Source organism: Lissotriton vulgaris, chromosome 12, assembly GCF_964263255.1.
Source record: "Lissotriton vulgaris chromosome 12, aLisVul1.2, whole genome shotgun sequence".
NCBI lineage: Eukaryota > Metazoa > Chordata > Amphibia > Caudata > Salamandridae > Lissotriton > Lissotriton vulgaris.
The window spans coordinates 619,734,917-619,754,971 of record NC_141700.1 but is presented as its reverse complement, the minus strand read 5'-3'; the positions used below and the strand labels follow the sequence as shown (position 1 = coordinate 619,754,971).

The 20,055-nt window shown below is 49.6% G+C and overlaps 1 protein-coding gene across 1 annotated transcript; it reads left to right on the top strand.

Moving 5' to 3' along the window:
* The first annotated feature begins 16,247 nt into the window (after positions 1 to 16,247).
* On the top strand, positions 16,248 to 17,566 carry LOC147677855 (lamina-associated polypeptide 2, isoforms alpha/zeta-like). The gene has a single exon (XM_086946515.1). The coding sequence runs from the start codon at positions 16,248 to 16,250 to the stop codon at positions 17,391 to 17,393; it is 1,146 nt and encodes a 381-aa protein (XP_086802641.1). The 3' UTR covers positions 17,394 to 17,566.
* Positions 17,567 to 20,055: the final 2,489 nt, after the last annotated feature.

Genomic DNA, 20,055 nt, shown 5'->3' with positions numbered 1-20,055 from the left:
CGAATTAAAATCTTTAGAGGAAGCAGGTATCTGCAAAGTTGGCTCTCTTTTGTGTCTCGTTTGTTTTCAATGAGTCTTGAACGTCAAGGCACTGGATATAGCAGTTAGAGTGGTTACTCCCTCTGGGGTGTCTTTTTGTATTTCTCAATGTACCAAGACAAACTCCAGCTGTATTAGTTACCCAGCTTTCCGTGACAATCAAAAGTTGTATGTGGTTAAGTGTATTAAGGCCTATGAAGACTGTACTCAAGAGTTTTGTGTTGATTAGAATGGGAAATTGTTTGTTTCTCTCCAGAAGCCATTTGGCCCAATTGCTTTGGCAACTGTGGCCAGATGGGTTAAGTGGCTCTTAGCTGAGCAAGGTTTTGATGTTTCCATTTTTGGAGCTCATTCGGTTCAAGGCGTCATGGCATCTAAAGCCTACTCTATGGGACTAGGCTTGAGGATATTATGACTGCCGCTGACTGGTCATCTGACTCCACCTTTAAGATGTTGTATCACAAAACTATTGTAGATGTGGCTTCAACTGTGTTGGCTCAGCTTTGAACAATCATAATCCGAATGCTTCGTTCCTGACATAGAATTTAAAAAGTCCAGATTTCGCCTTAAGTATTTTCAATTCCTTTAAGGACACGGAGGCGAGGATTATCCCACCCGATATATACATATTGTAGATTACATTGTTAATGATATGAATGCAATTGTTGTTTTGTTACCCGCCCTTGTATTTTCCTGGAGTTGAGACAAGGTGTGTGGTTCTTTTTCTCTTTGACAGGCACAAATTCAAAGTCGGCGTGATCATTATATGGGTCCTGGTTGTTAACTGCAACAGTTCTGGAGTTGCAAACAGGACAGATGTGTCTTTGGTGCCTGCGTTGCAGGGGAGAAACTCCTTTACTCCAAGGGAGATTCTTCGGTCATCCAACGAAGTGTAGATAGTTGAAGTCCTGGGATTCTGTAGCAGAGTTTCGTCCAGGTAAATCTGAAGTCCTGTAGTCAGGGGTTCCTACATTATACCCAAGGAAGGGGGGATAAACTCTAGGGACCCATCTATGGGAGGGTCAGGATAGAGAGGCGGTTACACCCATATCCTTTGTCCAGTTTCGCCAGCAGGGACTGAGTGCACCTGCAACCAGTTTGAGCTGGACCCAGCCCCAATACACTAAAGCCTGTCTCAGAGGTGATCACACCTCCCTTTGTGATGCCAGGGTTGAGGAAAGTTGGTACCGGGTAGCTCGGTGCCCCCACTAGTGATTCTACCATGGAGGAATCATACCTCCTACACCAGTTACTGGTGTGGAGGTATCATTTGAAGGTGTTTGACACCAAACATGACATGGGTCTGTGCAGCCATTTGAAAGTTAGCATTTAACGCAAGGTTATAACGCACTTAAAGTATATGGTCTAGGCTGAATCACTAACAACCCCGGAGGAGAGATTCCGAAGGCTGCAGAGGGGCTCTGCTCATGCATGGGCACCCTCTCACACAAAACACAGCACCCTGCCTTCAGGCTTGATAAGGCCTGCCATAGGGGTGACTGATAAGTTTATATGTGTAGTGATAAGGTAGATATAGGAAACGTATATCTGAGAAGGGGTGCATACACCACCTTACACAGGCTGCTGTAGCAGACCTGTTGTGTCATTTTGCATTGTCTCTCAGGGGTGACATAAGACATGCTGCAGTCCCTGAGAGGCCTTTGGGGTACCTATACCCTGGGTATATATGATACCATATACTAGGGACTTATAAAGTTACCTCAGAATCCAATCTGTGGTGTACCTAAAGTACATGCAATCATTTTACAGAGGATGCAGCTAGGCTGGGGTCCTGGATAGCGGGGCCCCAGCCAGACTAAAGTTGAAAAACAGTGAAACATCAGCAAAAAGTAGGGGTAACTATAAGAAGCAAATCCTACTCTCCTACATTGCCCGCTGCCAGGCAACGTTGACAACTCATTCACACCAAGTGAAAGAGTTAAGTTCATCCAGGGCTGCACATACACAGCTCCGCAAAAGGCCCCAGCAGTTGCCAGCACCTTGAAGTACCAAGATTACAACCAGAGAGGAGCAATTGGGTTAGCCCTGCTAGCAGAGGTGACACAAGAGGGAGTTAGGGGCACAGGGGTGTTCCATGCAGCACGTCCGTCACCGTTCTCAACACATGGTTCATCCTCACATATTACCACTGTGGGGGAGCTATTTAGGTACCCCAGCTAAGTCCAGGGTTCTCTAAGGTGTGAGACACGATAAGAAGCTGAATACAAACTACCAGAACCAATTTGCTGTGACCTTTATTGAGGGGCAAGTAAATTGCTCACATGTTCAATTCCATGCCTCAAAGCCTATAACAATGAAACCTTTTCGATACCCTGGTATACCTTGAGCGTAAGCGGTATATGGGCTGCATCGCTGGGGTGTGGGACACCAGCTATTGTCACATCATCTGATGATCACAGCCAGACTGAGGGGTTTTGCAGGCATGAAGTGCAGGAAACAGAGGAGTCTTTTATGAGTACCCTATAGGACCACAGGCCTCATCGAATTAGAGTCTCTTTTAAGGGGAAGAAGGCAGAAACACTGAATGGGGGTACGCCTGGCTCAATAACCATCTTCTCCAGGCAGCAGTGCCCAAGTGTTGCTAGGTGTCTCTCAGTGACAGGCAAGTGCATTCAGGGAGCTCCGCAAGGCTTCATGCAGTAGGCAGGGTGGTCCCAGCACACCCACAAAAAGGGACTGCAGTAAAACATGAAACTGGGGAATCTTGATTCCTAAAGTATCATTGTTTTATGATATGCACGACTCGCTGGTTATGCGGGGATAAGGTTCCGGCCTGAATTACAAGGTACTAGAAGGATGAGGGGTTACTGCAACTACAGGGCAGGAGGTGGGAGCCTACTGTAGCTTGAAGGGTAATGTAGCTATGGAAGAGTAGAGCCCCCTCCCCCCGCCCTCCAGGGAGGCCATCACATTCCTTTAGGTCATGTGAGGCAGCCAAACTTCCCGGAGAACGATGAGCAGCAACATGCGCAGGCTTACAGACCAAAGGGAGCTGAATGAAGCAATGAGGCTCCGTGCAGGGAAGCAGAGGGGATCCCAGCAGACCCACAAAAGGGGGGCTGCAGCATAACACAAAACTGGGAATCTGGGATTCCGACCTATCATTGGTTTATAATACGCAAGACTCACGGGTATGCGGGGTACAATGTTCCAACAGGAATTAAGAGGTGACAGGCATATAGCCGAACCCGGGTTGATTCTGTAGAAGGCAATCAATTCCAGGGAAAAATATGTGACCAGGTCCATTGATGGGGTGCATTAGGGGTCCCAGCTGGTTAACGGGTACTGTGCATATGGGATCGGATGGCAGTTAAGCAAGCCTGGTGAGCTGCGTACGTTGTCACTCCACGGAAGGGTGAAGTGTTGCCAATAGTGGGCACAATACATATATTCTTTCAAACCAGATTTGACACAATTAGGTGTTTACCAGGGTTTACAAACACAGTTTGTCTGGATGGGTTTCCCCGGTATGAGATGGAGTAGCCTCATGAACAAACTGGAGCAGAGACTGGATCGGTGGGGGGGAGCTCTCCCTAACTTCTTTGTGATCCATTTAGGGGGCAACGACCTCACGGCCATGGGCAGGGGGCCTCTATTACAAGCCGTGAAGTCTGACCTAGGGGAGATCAGCAAATTCATGGGGCAATGTGAGCCCTGGTTGTCTGAGATCATCCTGCATAGAGAATGGCACAGGGCAAGGTCGAGTGAGGCGGTGGAACATTCCCACAGGAGGGTTATTGGGTCGATGCGTAAGTTCACAGACCAAAGGGGTCTGGGTTTCATCAGACACACGCTGATCCAGGCTAATGTCAAAGGCTATTTTGAGAAGGATGGGGATGGACCTGTTCCTCCTGGACTTGCAGGAGGACTTGGAAATGGCAGGTTGCAGGTGAGAATACAGCTGTGTTAGTGGGGGGCCCTGGCGGCAACGGTGGCCGCCTCCAGAGCTGTGGCGGAGTTACAGGGCGATCTGGAAGCAGATGGGTACAGCAGGGTACTTCTGCAGGAGCAGAATAGGGGTGCCATAGCCAAATCCCAGGAGCCTCAGGGCAGGTTCCTGGAAAACTGCGTCAGCGCCCTGTTAGTCCTTCGGGCGGTTGTGGGCCTGAACAACTTGGGGCTTGCCTTGCTACGCACCGCCCTGAAAGGGGCGTGATAATAAGAGACCAATGTGTCACGTGATCCGGAAAGAGGATCACCCATAAGGTGTAGCACTGATTGGGTTCTCCACAGTGCTTGGCTCATCAGGCGGGCAGGGCAGCATAGGTTGGTTACAGCTGCCTGCCCTTGGATCACCCGTAAGATAACGCACCATATTGCATATTGTTGTATGGAATAAACCTGCAGAATGTTTTCCCAAACAAAAGTTGTGTTGTGTATTCATTTATTTATGCATGCTCAGACTGTGGGTGGGGATGTTGCATATAATGGCACTATGCTCTTTACAACTGGATCACAGTCGTTAAAGGTCCAAGTCCAGCAGGGACCCATGTACCATCCGGGTCTATGTCATGAGACAGGGGGGAAAAAAGCAGGAAGAACTGTTGATAGCCGAGTCTATTATCAATGCCCATAGGGGACAGGTACTATGCCTGAAAACACCTACTTCCTGGTTTGTTTCCCTGTCATGAGGTGGAAATCAGCTCAATAATAACGAGTGGGATGAGGATATAGGATGCACTGATAAATATAATTAAATGCCAACCCCTCCTGGGTGATTCTCACAAATGAAGGGGGAGTTGCCAGTGGAATGGGGGTTCACAAACATCCTGCCGCCAGGCAGGTTATATGCATCTAGTGTTTGGAAATGTAAGAAGCAGCGCTGTGGCACCAGGTGACATCTCTCAGCCTCATGGTAATGGGAAGCTAATGCCCTTTCCAGCTTCACTATTTACACGAGCGTCCGACTTGTGCCCTGGATTTGAATTATTATATTGACACCTGCACAGAAAACTATTTTCACCGTTTATTGTTGTCCGCTGCTGTTTCAAAGTCGTGAAGAAAATTACACTTACTTTATGGCAGAAACTGTCTACTCGCCGAGTCCATTTATTACTCCAGGTCGTCAATAGATATGCGCCTTTGAGACCAGTGTTTGAGCAAATGATTCTCGGGGGATAAGAGCAGAAGCGAGGTGAGCACGTTGGACCTCACAAAGCTTCTAGACACGCATGAGACTTCAGAGATCTGAATATTTAGTAGGTTCAAAACAAAAAAAAAATTCACTTTCGAATGTGTATTTAATGTTCACTGTGAGCGCTAATATGAAAATAGTCAACGTTTAAAAAACGGATGTACCTTTTTCATTTTACGGTCAAAAGAATTCGCATAACTGCCAAGCTTTTGAACAGAGCGCCTCACGTCTGACGCGCATCCATCATAGGTCGCTTAAGCAGTTATTACCCAAAGCATTGGTATATACGCAACGCATTGGTACCCATTTATCGACCTCGGAAGGATGAAAGGTTGAGTGAAACTCGACTGAGAGGGACTCGAACCTGCCTCAGAGAAAGCCTGCGTTCTATCGCCTGCTGTCTCCAGCTTGCGCTAGTGCTAGTCCGTCAGTCATGGGTGTGGTGCTCATTTGACTAACCTTTATCTTGCGTCACCTGCGAATGGTAGTCTTTCTTTTATACATAATATTGTAGTCTGTCCTTAGTTTCCTCATTCACCTAGTTGTTCTATGCATAATCGTACCAGTGATATTGAAAATCTATAGTGCTAACGAACTTTCGGTACTAATGCAAAAAATCCAGCGTGATCGGTGCAGTAAATCATTCCATGAGAACCTTTATTGGGGGGAACTTCAAACACGTTTTAACAATGAGAGTGACATGCTTCGATTTGTCAATCGTTATATCCTATTACTTGTAAATAACTGTTATAGCGCTATTTTTAGGTCTCGCCTGTCGATGCGCATGCGCATCGAGCAAGGCGAGAGTATTGGGACTTATCCGCTCTTTATCCACACTGCAAGGAATCGTGGCGATTCCTTGCAGTGCCCGTGACTTTTAAGCTCAATGCGCATGCGCATTGAGCTTAAAAGCGCGTGCACGTCCGTCTTTGTTTACCCGCTCCGCCCCCTCCCCTTCCCGCCGTGTCGCATTTCTCCTGTCGCACTTCTCCTCCCCCCTCCCCTCTCTTCCCTCCGTCTTGTTTATTGTACCCGCTCCGCCCCCTCCCCTTCCCGCCGTGTCGCATTTCTCCTCCCCCCTCCCCTCTCTTCCGTCCGTCCGTCTTGTTTTCTTTCTCTCCTGCCTCTTGTTGACAGTTGTCTCCAGACACCGCCCTGGAGGGCCCGGGTGCAGGCAGCGGCCGTCGGCGCTTTTACCACCGACTGAGGCGCTTTACTGTTGTCACTCATTCACCTAAGTTGTAGCGCATTTCTCTCAACTTACTTTGGGGTAAGCACCCTGTTTCCGCTGTAAACAGAAAGTGACTGGAGTGTTTTGGTAACCCCCCCCCCCCCCCCCCCCCCCGGGGTCGTGTTGTTTTTCTTAATGTGAACCGTTTACCAGTTCACCCTTCAAACGCTCCAGATGAAACAATGGCCGCTAATTTAACGACAAAAAGCAATTAAAAGCGATCCGTTGATGCGGACTAATTGTTTCAGGGGAAACAACACCAACTGTGCTGACAGGAAGGGTTAAACGAAAAGCGGAAACAGCACCTCTTGACGGATCCACAAACGTACAGCGTAACCTTTTCACACAAGAAATATAATTATCAGCGCCCCCACTCTCTCCTTGGGAGAACATGCGTATTATTTAAATGGCATGTGCGTGTATATTTATATGGTATTCGCGTGCGTATTTGTATGGAATCCGTGCATATGTACACGGTATAGACGTCCCACCTGTAGCTCCGCTTGACAGCAGTGACTGGGAACCCCGAGACTGCTGCATATGTTCCCCATCAATGATCGATAAATCTGTTTTTATTTAACGGTCGTCTCTGCTCAAATGTGTGCTTTTTTTAACATAATACGTTCCCGAATTAGAAATAGTTTCCCCACGAAGAAAGCGAAAGTAAAATACGATGGGCGGAACAGACAACTGTTTATTTGTCAACATCTATTTGTGTACCTTTATTTTTACCCCAGAGACACAGCAAGCCTACGACAACGCTCCCTATTCCAGCAGAATCAAATCAGAGGGGGAAGAAATGGGCCGAGGGGGTACATTTTAGTGAACGCTGTCAACAGCATTCGTTTGGAAATGCACTATAAATTATTCGAAGCCACCGGCTCAAAAAATATGAAAGTAGGCCGAACGAGCTCCCGTGACAGGCCGGGCCCCGAGGACAGACCGACGCCACAGCTGAGGCGAGACGAACTGTCCGGGACTGAACCACCCCGGAGCCTGCCTGACTAATTCTTTTTCCCGTTAGCGCCTTCTTCCCTCCTCTAGCACCTAGAAGTCTGTCTTCCAGTCGACATGTCAGTCTAGTCTCGGCATTTCCATTAGTTCTGTTTACTTCACAACTTTTCTCGATGCCCGTCTTTCCTTCATTTCGTTTTCTCATTTCCTTTACAATTCTCCCTTCAGTCACTCACTCTCTATGTCTCCCATTTCTTTAGCTCATTTGGCCTTAGTTCCTTCCCTGATCTCACCCTATTTCCGCATTTGTAATCATATTTTTTCTTTCTTTGCTATGTACGTGGTTCGTGTGTTTTTCTCCCATATTAAGATTTCACTGTTCTTCGGTCCACTTTTTATTCGCCGTTTGTATTCGCGTTTCCGATCTTTGTATTATTGTAGTCTCACTCGTTGGTCCCGCACTTCTAAGGCTGATCGAAGACTTGTCATTTCTCTTCTTCTCTCAACACCACGCCCCACTAATAACCGTTCTTTTTGTTTTGCGTTTTCACTCATTTTCTGAGTCTTTGACCATGAATCGCTCCCTCGAGTTTTAAAATATGTTATGGAATTCGTTCTTCCCCATTCGGTTTCTGACCATCTACGGATGCGCGCCTTCACATCATCACCCCCTCATCCTCACACACCCTCACTCACCCTCACCCTCACTCACTCTCAACCCCTCACCCTCACTCACCCTCACCCTCACTCACCCTCACCCTCACCCACACTCACCCTCACCTACACTCACCCTCACTCACCCTCACTCACCCTCACTCACCCTCAACCCCTCACCCTCACCCACACTCACCCTCACTCACCCTCAACCCCTCACCCTCACTCACCCTCAACCCCTCACCCTCACTCACCCTCAACCCTTCACCCTCAACCCCTCACTCACCCTCACTCTCTCACCCTCACTCACCCTCAACCCCTCAGCATCACCCTCACTCACCCTCACCCTCACTCACCCTCAACCCCTCACCTACCCTCACCCTCACCCTCACTCACCCTCAACACCTCACTCGCCCTCACCCTCACTCACCCTCAACACCTCAACCTCAACCCCTCACCCTCACTCACCCTCAACACCTCACTCGCCCTCACCCTCACTCACCCTCAACACCTCAACCTCAACCCCTCACCCTCACTCACCCTCACCCACCCTCACTCACCCTCACTCTCACTCACTCTCACTCACCCTCAACCCCTCACCCTCACTCACCCTCACTCACCCTCAACCCCTCACCCTCACCCACCCTCAACCCCTCACCCTAACTCACACTCACCCTCACCCTCACTCACCCTCACCCTCACTCACCCTCAACCCCTCACCCTCACACAGTGCAATAGGTCTCGGAGCATTTGAGTTAGAGCTCTTAGAAATGTTTATGGCTTTTTTTTTTTATTCTTTAGCATTGGCTACAGGAAACAAAAATGCTAAAGATTTACAAAAAAACCCATAAACAATTCTAAAAGCACTAACTCTAATGCTGCGAGACCTATTGCATTTCCAATGCTTGTTTAATAACCATTAGCATTCCTATTCCACTGAATGACTATTAATCAGTGGCAGGGGAAGGTTGCGTAACCTGTCTTCTGTTTCTCTTGCCTTTGAAGATCACTTCTTGTTGGCAGGAATGGAGGTTTCGGATTACATGTCAGGAGTCAGACCCCAGGCTCCGATTATGCTTCTCATTTCTTTACTGTTTATTCACAGCAGCCAATGAAAGAAAAAGTTTATAAGCACTACATTACCCATCAACACTCTTATGTCACATGACCAACCATAGATTATAGCCCTATATAAGCTCCGAGAAGGTAACAGTGTCCTCTTTCTTTAATGCTCCGCAGCCAGTTAAGTGCATTCTCACTCATTAATTTATTAATTGTATATGGTTAACTTCTGCTTGGTGCGCATTTTGCTAAATTATCAGGTTGATTGCAAGGTATTGTTAGCACCTGTTAATATTGTGACGGCTTAACATTGTATGTTAATTTTTGATTTGCGGTTCACTTCATAGTCCGCATTTGTTTCCAGTTGAGCATCGCTCGCGTTTACTAACTGCTGGGAGCGCACTGCCTCCCCGACCGGGTACCACGCGCCTGCGTTGTTATCCTGTGGAGTGGGAGAAGGGAGTGCGGACACGCGCCTGCTAGACATGCAGTCCTCTTTTGTTATCCTCACGAGCGTCTCGCATCGCGCATGCGCAGCGGCCATTTTAGGTGCTTCCCTCTGATTTGGAAACCTTAACCCCTTCGGTGCTGATGACGGCCGCCGTCCGTCATGCACCGCGGTGGGCGTGTGCTGATGAAGGCTGGGGGCCGCCATGAACCCGCCCACTACGGAAAACCCGCACAGGCGCAGAATCGCGTCCGCGCCTAAGGGGTTAAACGGACGAGGGAGCAGCGTTTCACTGCTCGTATATCCCAGTTTGCTCGTGTGAGTTAAATCTGCTCCCAGTGACGTCTGGTAAGTGTGATTTGCGGGGCTGGATATTTTGCATAGGCACTGCCTAGAGAGGGTGATAGCAAGCCCTCCCTCCACCTAATAATAATACTTTTGCTGTTGATTTGGCGTGCCTGGGGTTGCTCCACTCGTACTTGGGTCTGTACTCCTCCGGTGGGATAGAGAGCTGCACTGGCATTGGCTACTAGTTTGATGCAAATTCAAGGCCCTCTCCTTGGCGTTTAAATCCTTGCATGGACTGGGACCAGACCAGTTTAAGAACAAATTGAGATGGTATACGCCAGCAAGAACTCTACGTTCAGGCCTGCCGAAAAACATGATGGTCCCTCCAGCTAAGAAGGTCACATGGAGAGGCAGAAGTTTCTTCAGGACAGCAGCAATGCTTTGGAATCAACCGCCTCTTGCCCTACAAACAGCATCTTCATTGATCGCTATTTGCAGAAGCTGGACAATTGAAGCTTTTCTTCGTTCTCGCCCACAGCAGCTTTCTCTACCTCTGCTGCACTGGTTCTCAGCTTTCTATAGCGCCAAGATGTTTTCGGGCATTAGTTGCACTCTACAAGTTTTATTTATATTACATTACATTACTGCAGTGAACTATTATGGCTGAATACTTTTATGAGGAGGAATATTTTGAGGAGGTACGCTCTGAGTTCTTGGGACAAAACCTTGTGGAGGCACTTGATGCAGGGGTACAGCATTCGGTAAATAAAGCCCTGATGCGAGCCATAGAGCCTTTAAAACTATAGTTTTGCAGTTCTGCCCAACAGCAGGGCAGGCTCCCCGCCCCAGGCAGTCGACCCTGATTCAGTGGGAAAGGTACCAAAAAACCCCCACGCTGCTGATTTTGCCAAACTGGCCAAGGCTATGTTAAGTGACCATGACTATAACGTCCCTCCTCCTGAGGTGGCATCTACTGACTCTCACCACAATGATGACGAGGAAAGCTCCTCATACCATACGTCAGATCAAGAGGAGGCCCCTAGATCCTCTAAGAGCTCAAAAAAGGAGTGCCACGTGGACATCTCTACCCAGCCCAAGCTCCTCACATTTGAACTGACAGAGATTGTCCACCTTAACTCCACTGCTTGGTTGCCACCTCAGGAGGTGACCGATTATGTCCAAGCCCACATTAAGCAAGCGTTCAACAAGGATGTCAGGGCACAGCTGCATTCCGAGTGCCCACGGTCAGACCTGCCGGGTAAGGTGGCAGAGACCCCAGAGGAAGATCCCTCTATGCTGACATTTAAAAAAAATATATTCTAAAGATCCTAAGAAGAGCATAGACGGGGCATGGCGTTCGTACCAAGACAAACCTCTGGACATGATGGGTCCATTGACCAAAATTTTGGAGTTTGGATATAAGGCCAAGGAGTCCGCTACGGTTATCGATCCTGAGGAGCTGATTGGATGGGCGCAACAGGCCGTTTGCCAGTTAGGAAACGCTATTTGCGCAATGTCAAGTGAGAGAAGACGCTCTATTCTGCTGAAGCTGGACCCCAAGTTGGCTGAACTTTCTTCTTCTGAGTCTAGTCCCTTAGCTCAGGGCCTTCTATTTGGCCAGCCCTTTCTCAAGGAGCTCACAAAGTTTGTTGCCACATTCAGTGGGCTGAATAAGGGACAGGGATCCATAAGACATGCCTTCAGGCTTGTTTTCAGCAGGGTCAGATGATACAGAGTGCGGTCGTTCAGCCAGGGTTATAACCAAGGAGCCCCACGTGGTCAATACCACTAGCAACGTGGGGGTTAGCAAGACCACAACAACAGCAACTCCTCCTTCTATCCAACCCGGTGCTCCAAAAATCGCTTTCATAGGGACAGACACGGAGGAACTTAGGGTGGAAACCAGGATACTGGAAACACAGGTGAGACTGATCCTATGTTCAGAAATAATGTTGGGGGGCAGGATCCAGTCATTTCTGCATGTATGGCGCACAATCTTGCAGGATGCTTGGGTTCTAGGGACAGTGCAGGGTTACAAGTTAGAGCTGTATAGCTCCCCAAGCCATAGTTCAACCCTCCCACAGATATCTTTTTCTCGACGAGAGCAAGACTTCATCTCTGCCAAAATCTTCTCTCTGCTGAAGAAAGGGGCCATAGTAGTCACAGAGCCGCACCCGAGGGTTTATCAGCAGCATCTTCTTAGTCGAGAAGAAGGGGGCTGGATCAAGGCTTGTTTTGAACCTCAAGGACTTCAATGGCTGGGTGGTTTATCTGCATTTCAAGATGGAGGTCATCCATCTTCTTCGCAATCTTCTCCAAGAAGGGAATTGGATGGTCAGGTTCGACCTGAAGGACACATACTTGTCTGCCCCCATCTTCGCGCCACATTGGCGCTTCCTGCAGTTCCACTGGCAAGAAGTTTTCTACAAATGCAAGGTTCTCCGCTTTGGTCTTTCACCGGCACCATGGTGCTTCATGAAACTCCTTTGCCCAGTGATAGAGTTGTTGAGAGCACGGGAGTTAGTCAAATCATCTATTTAGACAACATCCTTATCATGGCACGTTCTCCACAACTAGTGGTGACTCATCTCCCCTGGTCGATAAGCGTATTGCAGAGACTGGGGTTCATTGTGAACTCACAGATGTCGACTCTGATTCCAGCGCAGTCAATAGAGTTTCTAGGATTTCAGATCAATGCCCGTCCCTGCCAGCTACTCATCCCAGCGCAGAAGGTCAGATCAATCAAGAGAGAGTTGAGATTGATTCTGAACGGGCAGATTGTAATATTGAGATCCGAAGCCCGAGTAGTTGGTCTTCTGGCCTCCTCGATACAAGCGATTTTCCTCATTCCCCTTCACTATCGGGCACTTGAAAGACTAGAGATACAACATATCCAGAAAGGCCTCGGTTATGCAAAACAGAGGCGAGGTTAGAGATGCTGTGGTGGTTAGACCACATGGAGGCTTGGAACAGCAGAGCTCTTTTTGGTTCCACTCTGGAAGTAGTGATCGAGTCGGATGCCAGCCGTTGGGGTTGGGGAGCCCGGTGAGGACGGATTTCCACTGCGGGTAGCTGGTCCCAGGAGGAACTCTCTTTACATATAAACTGTCTGGAGCTTCTTGCGGGCTTCTTTGTGATCCGAAGTTTTTCCCCTTGGCAGACGGACTGTCGTAGCTTGCTTTGCAAGGACAACGTATCAGCTGTGTGATATGTGAACAAGCTGTTTGGGACTAGGTCATGTGTGCTAACTGAGATCACCAAGGATTTCTGGAACTTCTGCCTACAGCACAGAATTACAGTAGTAGCAGTATACATTCTGGGTTGCACCAACAATGTGGCAGATTGGCATTCCCGGTACCTACAGGATTTTAGCAACTGTAGACTCCACCCTCGGATTTTACAGGCACTGAACCGCCTTTGGGGCCCCTGTTGGTTAGACCTGTTCCCCTCACACCTCAACAGACAAATCCCACCCTTTTTCAGCTGACATCCAAGTCTGGAGGTGATTGCCACGGATGCCTTTCTCCAGAACTGGGCAACATCCTGAAGGTGTTACCTTTTTTATCACAAAACAAACTAAATGCAATACCTCTTCGGTATCGTACCCAGCTTTTCCGGATAATCCTAAAATGTGTGTTGTACAATGCTTAAAGGAGTATGATGTAAGGACTGCTGAGTTTTGTTCAGACATGAGAGGTCAGTTATTAATTGTGCTGCAGAAGCCGTTCTGCCCAGTGACCCCGGCTACCCTGTCGAGATGTGGGCATTGGGTCATGGGTGAAGCAGGCATTAATGTATCCAAATTTGGAGCCCACTTGGCTCGAGAGGCTATGGCATCAAAATCTTTCTCCTCAGGGGTCAGCCTTACAGACATTATGAGTGGCTGATTGGTCAATAGAGACCACTTTTAAATTATTTTATTATACACATATTGATGTGTTGCATCTGTGGTGGTGGCTAAGCTTTAAACAAGCATAATCAGAGCCTCCGGTGACACGGAGCCGATGATTATCCCACCCAAATGAAATGTCTTTGCATTGTATTATTATACTGCTTACGTTTTTTTCTTATATTCTCCCTTCCCTTTCTGATTGTTATGATTACTGAATCAGATATTGTGACCGGAGTTACGGTTTTATCCTTTTCAATTTCAGGAGCTGATAGCAAGTAAAGCGTGATGGATTGCAACGTTGCGACGTCCTCATCCTACAATTGGTGGCAAGACTATGTCGCCTTTGCTCAAAGAGGTTACCAGACTTTGTTGATTCATGAGTGGAGCCCCGTTGGGCCCAAAGTTGTCTCTTCGAGAGGAGTGTTCTCTAGTCAAGGTTAGATCTACGTGATCAAGTTCTTGGTTTAAATGACTTAACTTTTGGATGATTTCTCAAAGAAAGAGGACACTGTCACCTTGGTCAGAGCTTATAAAGGGCTATAATCTATGGTTGGTCATGTGACATAAGAGTGATCATGGGTAATGTAGTGTTTATAAACTGTTTGTTTCATTGGCTGCTGTGAATAAACAGTCAAGAAATGAGAAACATAACCCTTGCCTCCGTGTCCTTAATAGAATTGAAAATTCTTGCCACAAATGTTTGCAAATTTGTAATTGTGCTTCTCTTTATTTTACTGCAAAGCACAGCAGCCAATATTATACACAGAAAATATCAACTACACTTCCTTTAAGCCATGTGCCCATCCCTCATAGTGTCCCACCAATCAAGTACCATCAGCACCTGTAAAGCGCCATAGTCCATAGTCCATAGTACTTCCTCTTTCTTTTTTGCTGCACAGCAACCGATAAGTGTCCCTCTTACATATATTGGTTATATAAAGTTACTGTAGTTGTGGTGTTTTCACACTATGGATTTCTGAACTTTACTTCCGTGACTTTTACACTTGATTTACCTTGTACAGGGATATCGATCCCTTTTGCATTTTAGCCAGTCGGGAGCAGGGAAGCGAGTGTACGTGGCCGATAGCAAGAACGTATTCCTCTTTCAACAGCCAAAATGTGCCTTCACGCTTCAATGAGCTACGCACTATCTGCACTCGTTGTCGTGCACTTTCGGGGATTAAGCGACAGGAGGGTTTTCTGAGCGCTCCGCTTCCCAATTTATGCACAACAAGACTGAAGTTCACTTAACACGGCCCTGAGGGTTATATTTCCAGGTGTCTCCCTCCTATTAAATTGCTGGCATTGGGCGATTTTATTGCTTTATTATCACTTGGCTGTCCCCCCTCTCTGTTTTCATAGCTTCACCTCCTCTAGTGACTGACTCCTTTAGAGTTGACAGAGAGGTGCACTGCACAACCATGGCCCATTACCTCCTCGTCAGCCCTCCCCGTCCCAGTCCTAACTACATGAGCATAGCTCCTCCCACCAGAAACTCCCAAGCAACTTGAAACCCATCCCTTCCCTCCAGGCCACACCCATACCCTGAGGCATATAACCCTGTGACCTGCCAATCAACAACCTGTTTGTTTTTTCTGCGGAATCACTTCCGAGCAGTCTTCGTCGAGGGGGGCACTGGAATTGGCCTCCTATCTGGTAAGTGTGGAACGGGATGCTAAGCGCCCGTTTTTAACCCCTATTGTGCCTGTTTTTCTTTTAACTTGTAGGCATTTGCTTTGAGTCCCTGCTGTAGCGGGACCGTGGGGTTGGGGGTCCGGACTGCCTGCTGTGGGGTGGTGACTCCCTGCTGCAGCCTCCCCTCTTCCGGGTTCGTTCCCTGCTCTAGCCGGTACACCCGGGGAGGGAGGGGGGGTGTGTGGCTGGCTTTTTCAGCGCGCCGAGGGCGTGCAGGATTGGCTTCTCTGTCTGTACCTCTCGGGGCTCGTTTCTTCGAGCCCGTGTTTTCCCCCTTTTTCTTTATGCTTCCTGCAATCCTTGGTGGAGTCTGGGGTTGCGGGGAGGGGGGGGGGGGGGGACTGCCTTTGTTTGGTCCGTGGGGGCCCGTTATTTAGGTTCAGTCCGACTTTGATGATTGTTTCCTGGGTTAGTGTTCTCTTCCCCGCGTTTCTGTTGTTGGAGCTCCCTCTACTGGCGGTCCAATTTTGCTTTTTTGCCGTTTTTTACTGGAGGGATTTGCATGGGGCTTGATTTCGTGTCTTGGCCTCTTGCTGCTCTGCTGTGGAGTTCTGCTGGGGAGTTGGGGAGTTCTTACCTCTGGGTTCACTGGTTCCTGGGACGGGGTCTTCTGGGTTTCTTTGTATCCTTACAGTTGGGCCCTGTTCAGTCTTTTCCTTTTGTAGTTTGGTAGCCTTCTCTGATAGGGCGGTTTGAAGGCCGGCCTTCGGTCCTGTGTAGGGATTGGCTCCAGGTCTAGGTGGCTTTCCCTGGTTGGCCCTTGGGGATTTTTGCTTGGATTGGTCTGGGTATATCTTGGGGTCTGGTTTTCTGTTCTCCTGTTTACAACATGGAGGGTAGAGGTGCAGACGTGCGTGAACTCGGCTGTGAGGATGGGGAGGTGGTCGCTGGTTCTTCCACTGCTCCTTCCATGGCAAATATTCAAAAAATGATTGAGGCTGCTGTGGCGGCGGCCTTTGTGGCTCATGATCCCAAGGGGCCTAAGAGACAGAAATTGGATGCCTCGGCTGAGGTAGATCCGGACGTTGACTCTGATGAGGAAGTGAAGGGTCGTTTTGTCCAAGGGGCTGACCTTCGCTGTGTTATGCAGCATGTTCGAGACAATCTGGGATTCCCTGATCCTGTGGAGGGTGGAGAGTCTGAAGACTTCTTCGCCAATTACCTGAAGAAAGATCCGGAAAGCCTCCCCATTCATACGTCTGTGAGGAAGGTGCTGGAGGGGGAGTGGAAGGATGTTGACAGGCATGCCTTTCCCCGGTTTCTGGCTAAGAGGTATCCCTTGCAGGGCTTCGCGGAGGAGTTTCCGGCTGTGGTGAAAGTGGATTCTCTGCTGGCTGGTATGGCGTCTCAGAGCCTGGTGGTGTCTGAAGATGCGGTGCCTTCTGATCCTGGGGACAAGCGTGTCGAGGGGGCCTTGAAGCGGTCCTTTGCAGCCTCCAATCTGGCTGTTCGGTCTGCTGCTTACACCAGCTATCTTGTTCAGTCGCTTCTTAAGGACTGTCAGGGTATTTCTGCGCAGCTCATGCAGGAAGAGGATCCCTCTGAGTCTTTGTCCATGTTGGAACAGCAGTTGCGTTTCATGGCTGACTTGTCCTTCGACTCCCTTAGTGCTGCGGCGGCGGCTGCTGGGGCCTCGGTTGCTGCTAGAAGGCAGTTGTGGCTTAAGTCTTGGAAGGCGGAAGCTGCTCAGAAGGCGGCCGTGATGAAGATTCCCTTCACGGGCTCTAAGCTGTTTGGGGAGCCGTTGGAAGCTTTGATTAAAAAGACAGCTGAGGACAAAAAATTGTTGGCTCCGGTCCGCTCTTCTCAGACAGGGAAGTTTGCGGGTTATAAGCGGGCTTTTGGGCAGGCGTTTCAATCTAAGATGGCTGCTCAGCCCTTTCGTGGTAGGGGACGTGGCCGGGGTGTCCCTTCCTTCCACAAGTCCCGGGGTCAACAAGGTGCTTCCTCTTCTGCAGGTCCCTCCAAGTCGTGACTATGTGATGGATTCCTTGGAGGTGCCGGTTGGGGGTCGCCTCACCTCTTTTTTACCTGTCTGGGAGGAGTTCGTTCGGGATCTGTGGGTTCTACAGGTGGTACGGCTGGGCTACAGAATAGAATTTGGGACTCCTCCGGTGGATGTGTTCAAAGCTACCCCTGTTCCCAGGTCTCTGGCAAGATGTCGTGCTCTATTGGACGGAGTTCGGGACTTGGTGTCAAAGGGTGCTGTGGTGAGGGTGCCTGTGAGACAACAGGGTCGGGGGGTTTACTCAATCCTGTTTTTGATCCAAAAGCCAAATGGGGACTTCCGTCCGGTCCTGGATCTGAAGGCGGTGAACTTGTGTATCCCTCATCGGTCCTTCAAAATGGTGACTCTGCAGTTGATTCTTCCCTTCCTGTCGGTGGGAGATTTCCTGGCTTCTCTCGATCTACGGGACGCCTATTTTCATGTGCCAGTGCACGCAGATTCCCAGAGGTTCCTGCGTTTCTGTGTAGGGGTGGATCACTACCAGTTCCAGGTATTGCCCTTTGGCCTGTCTGCCTCTCCGAGGGTGTTTACTAAAGTGTTGGCGCCCTTGGTGGGTTTGTTGCATGCTAAGGGTATACAGGTTTTCCCTTACTTGGACGATTGGCTGATTTCTTCCTCTTCTTTCCTTCAGGCTCAGTCACATTCCCGGGAGGTTTGCAGTCTCCTTCAACGGTTCGGGTGGATTCTGAACTTGGAAAAATCCCATCTTCACCCCACTCAGGAACTGTTGTTCATTGGGGGGGTGTTCAACACCAGGTTGGGGAAGGTCTTCCTGTCGGAACCCCGCAGACTGACTCTTGTGCACGAACTGAAGAAGGTGTTGGGGGCTCGGTCTTCCACGGCTCGCCAGTGGTTGCGTGTTCAGGGGCTGATGTCAACAACTGTGATGATTGTTCCTTGGGCCCGCTTACACTTATACCCCCTTGTGAATCATCTTCTGGAGCATTGGGATCCGGCCTCTCTGAATTACGAGCTGTTGGTTCCGGGGAGTGTGTCCATCGCCCGGGAGTTGTCCTGGTGGCTGGTGGATCGGAACCTCTTACAGGGCTCGCCCTTTGTGTCCCAAGTGAGGTTGGTCCTGACGACCGACGCCAGCGAACTGGGTTGGGGTGCGGTCTTGGGTCAGGAGTCTGTGCAGGGTCTTTGGTCTGTGCCGGAGGCGGAGATGTCCTCAAATTGGCGGGAATTGAAGGCGGTTCAGTTGGCGTTGTCTCATTTTCTGCCTTGGGTCCTCCAGAGGGATGTGATGGTGCGGTCGGACAACACGGTGGTGGTGTGTTATATCAACCGCCAGGGGAGCGCGAGGGTGGCTTCCCTCAATTTGTTGGCTCAGAGGATAGGCCTGTGGGCGGAGTCTCACTTGTTGTCTCTGAGGGCTTTACATCTGCCTGGGATTTTGAACTCGGAGGCGGATCGCCTGAGCAGGGTGTTTCCCTCCCTGTCGGACATGTGCCTGTCTCAGGAAGTCTTTCATTGCCTGATGGCCCGGTTCGGGGTCCCGGTGGTGGACCTGTTTGCGGCCCCGGGGAACGCCTTGAGGGAGACGTTTTGTTCTCTGGTTCGCTCTGCCGAGGTTTGGAGGGTGGATGCCCTGTCCTTCCGGTGGGAGGGGGGCCTGATGTATGCCTTTCCCCCTATTGCCCTGCTGCCGCGTGTTCTGCTGAAGGTCAAATTGGATCGGGCTTCGGTGATCCTGGTGGCTCCGGATTGGTCCAGGCGGCCTTGGTTCCCTCTGTTGTTGAAGTTGGCAGTAGGGCCTTGCTGGAGGTTGCCGGTGGTCCCTTGTCCCTTGTCATTTCCCCCTCTGTCTCTGGAGTGTCTGGTCCGCCTGAGACTGGCGGGTTGGCTGTTGAGAGGATGAACCTTGTGGCGTTGGGGTGTTCTCCTTCTGTGGCGGAATTTATTCAGAGGTCCAGGCGCCCTTCGACTCTCAAATCCTATGCCCGGCATTGGGTTTCTTTTCAGTCTTGGTGTACGGCGCGTGGGTGGTCTGCATTGGAGGTGGATCCGGTACTGGTCTTGGACTTTTTGAAGGACGGCTTTGACTTGGGTCTGGCTGTGTCATCCCTGAGGGCTCAGTGGGCTGCTGTTCGGGCCTTTCGGGGTTCGGTCTGTGACCCGGTGGTTCCCCTGGTGTCCCGTTTGTTGCGGAGTTGCTTCCTTCAGAAGCCTGTCATTCGGTCCTTTGCTCCTAGTTGGGATCTGCCTCTGGTTTTGGGGGCTTTGCAGGGGGCTCCCTTTGAGCCTCTACTGGAGGTGTCTTTGAGGTTTCTGACGATCAAGGTGCTGTTCCTGGTGGCTATTACGTCGGCTAGGCGGATTGGGGAGTTGGGCTCCTTGCTTCGTTCGGCCCCTTTTTTACGTTTCTTTCCTGATCGGGTGGTACTGCGGCCTGATCCTTCCTTTGTTCCCAAGGTCCCTTCCTCTTTTCACTGCTCTGCGGATCTGGTTTTGCCTGTTTTATGTCCTGATCCTCTTTCAGAGGTTGAGGTGCGGCTGCACTGTTTGGATGTTCGGAGGGCTCTTGAGATCTATTTGTTGCGTACTGGGCCGTTTCGTAAGGTGGAATCCCTTTTTGTGACCTTTGGCCTGGCTGGTCTGGGTCTTAAGCCTTCTGGGGCTACCCTCA

Bases quoted from the DNA above. Each gene is read 5' to 3' on its own strand.
- LOC147677855 (XM_086946515.1), top strand. From the start codon at position 16,248: ATGGAGGGTAGAGGTGCAGACGTGCGTGAACTCGGCTGTGAGGATGGG.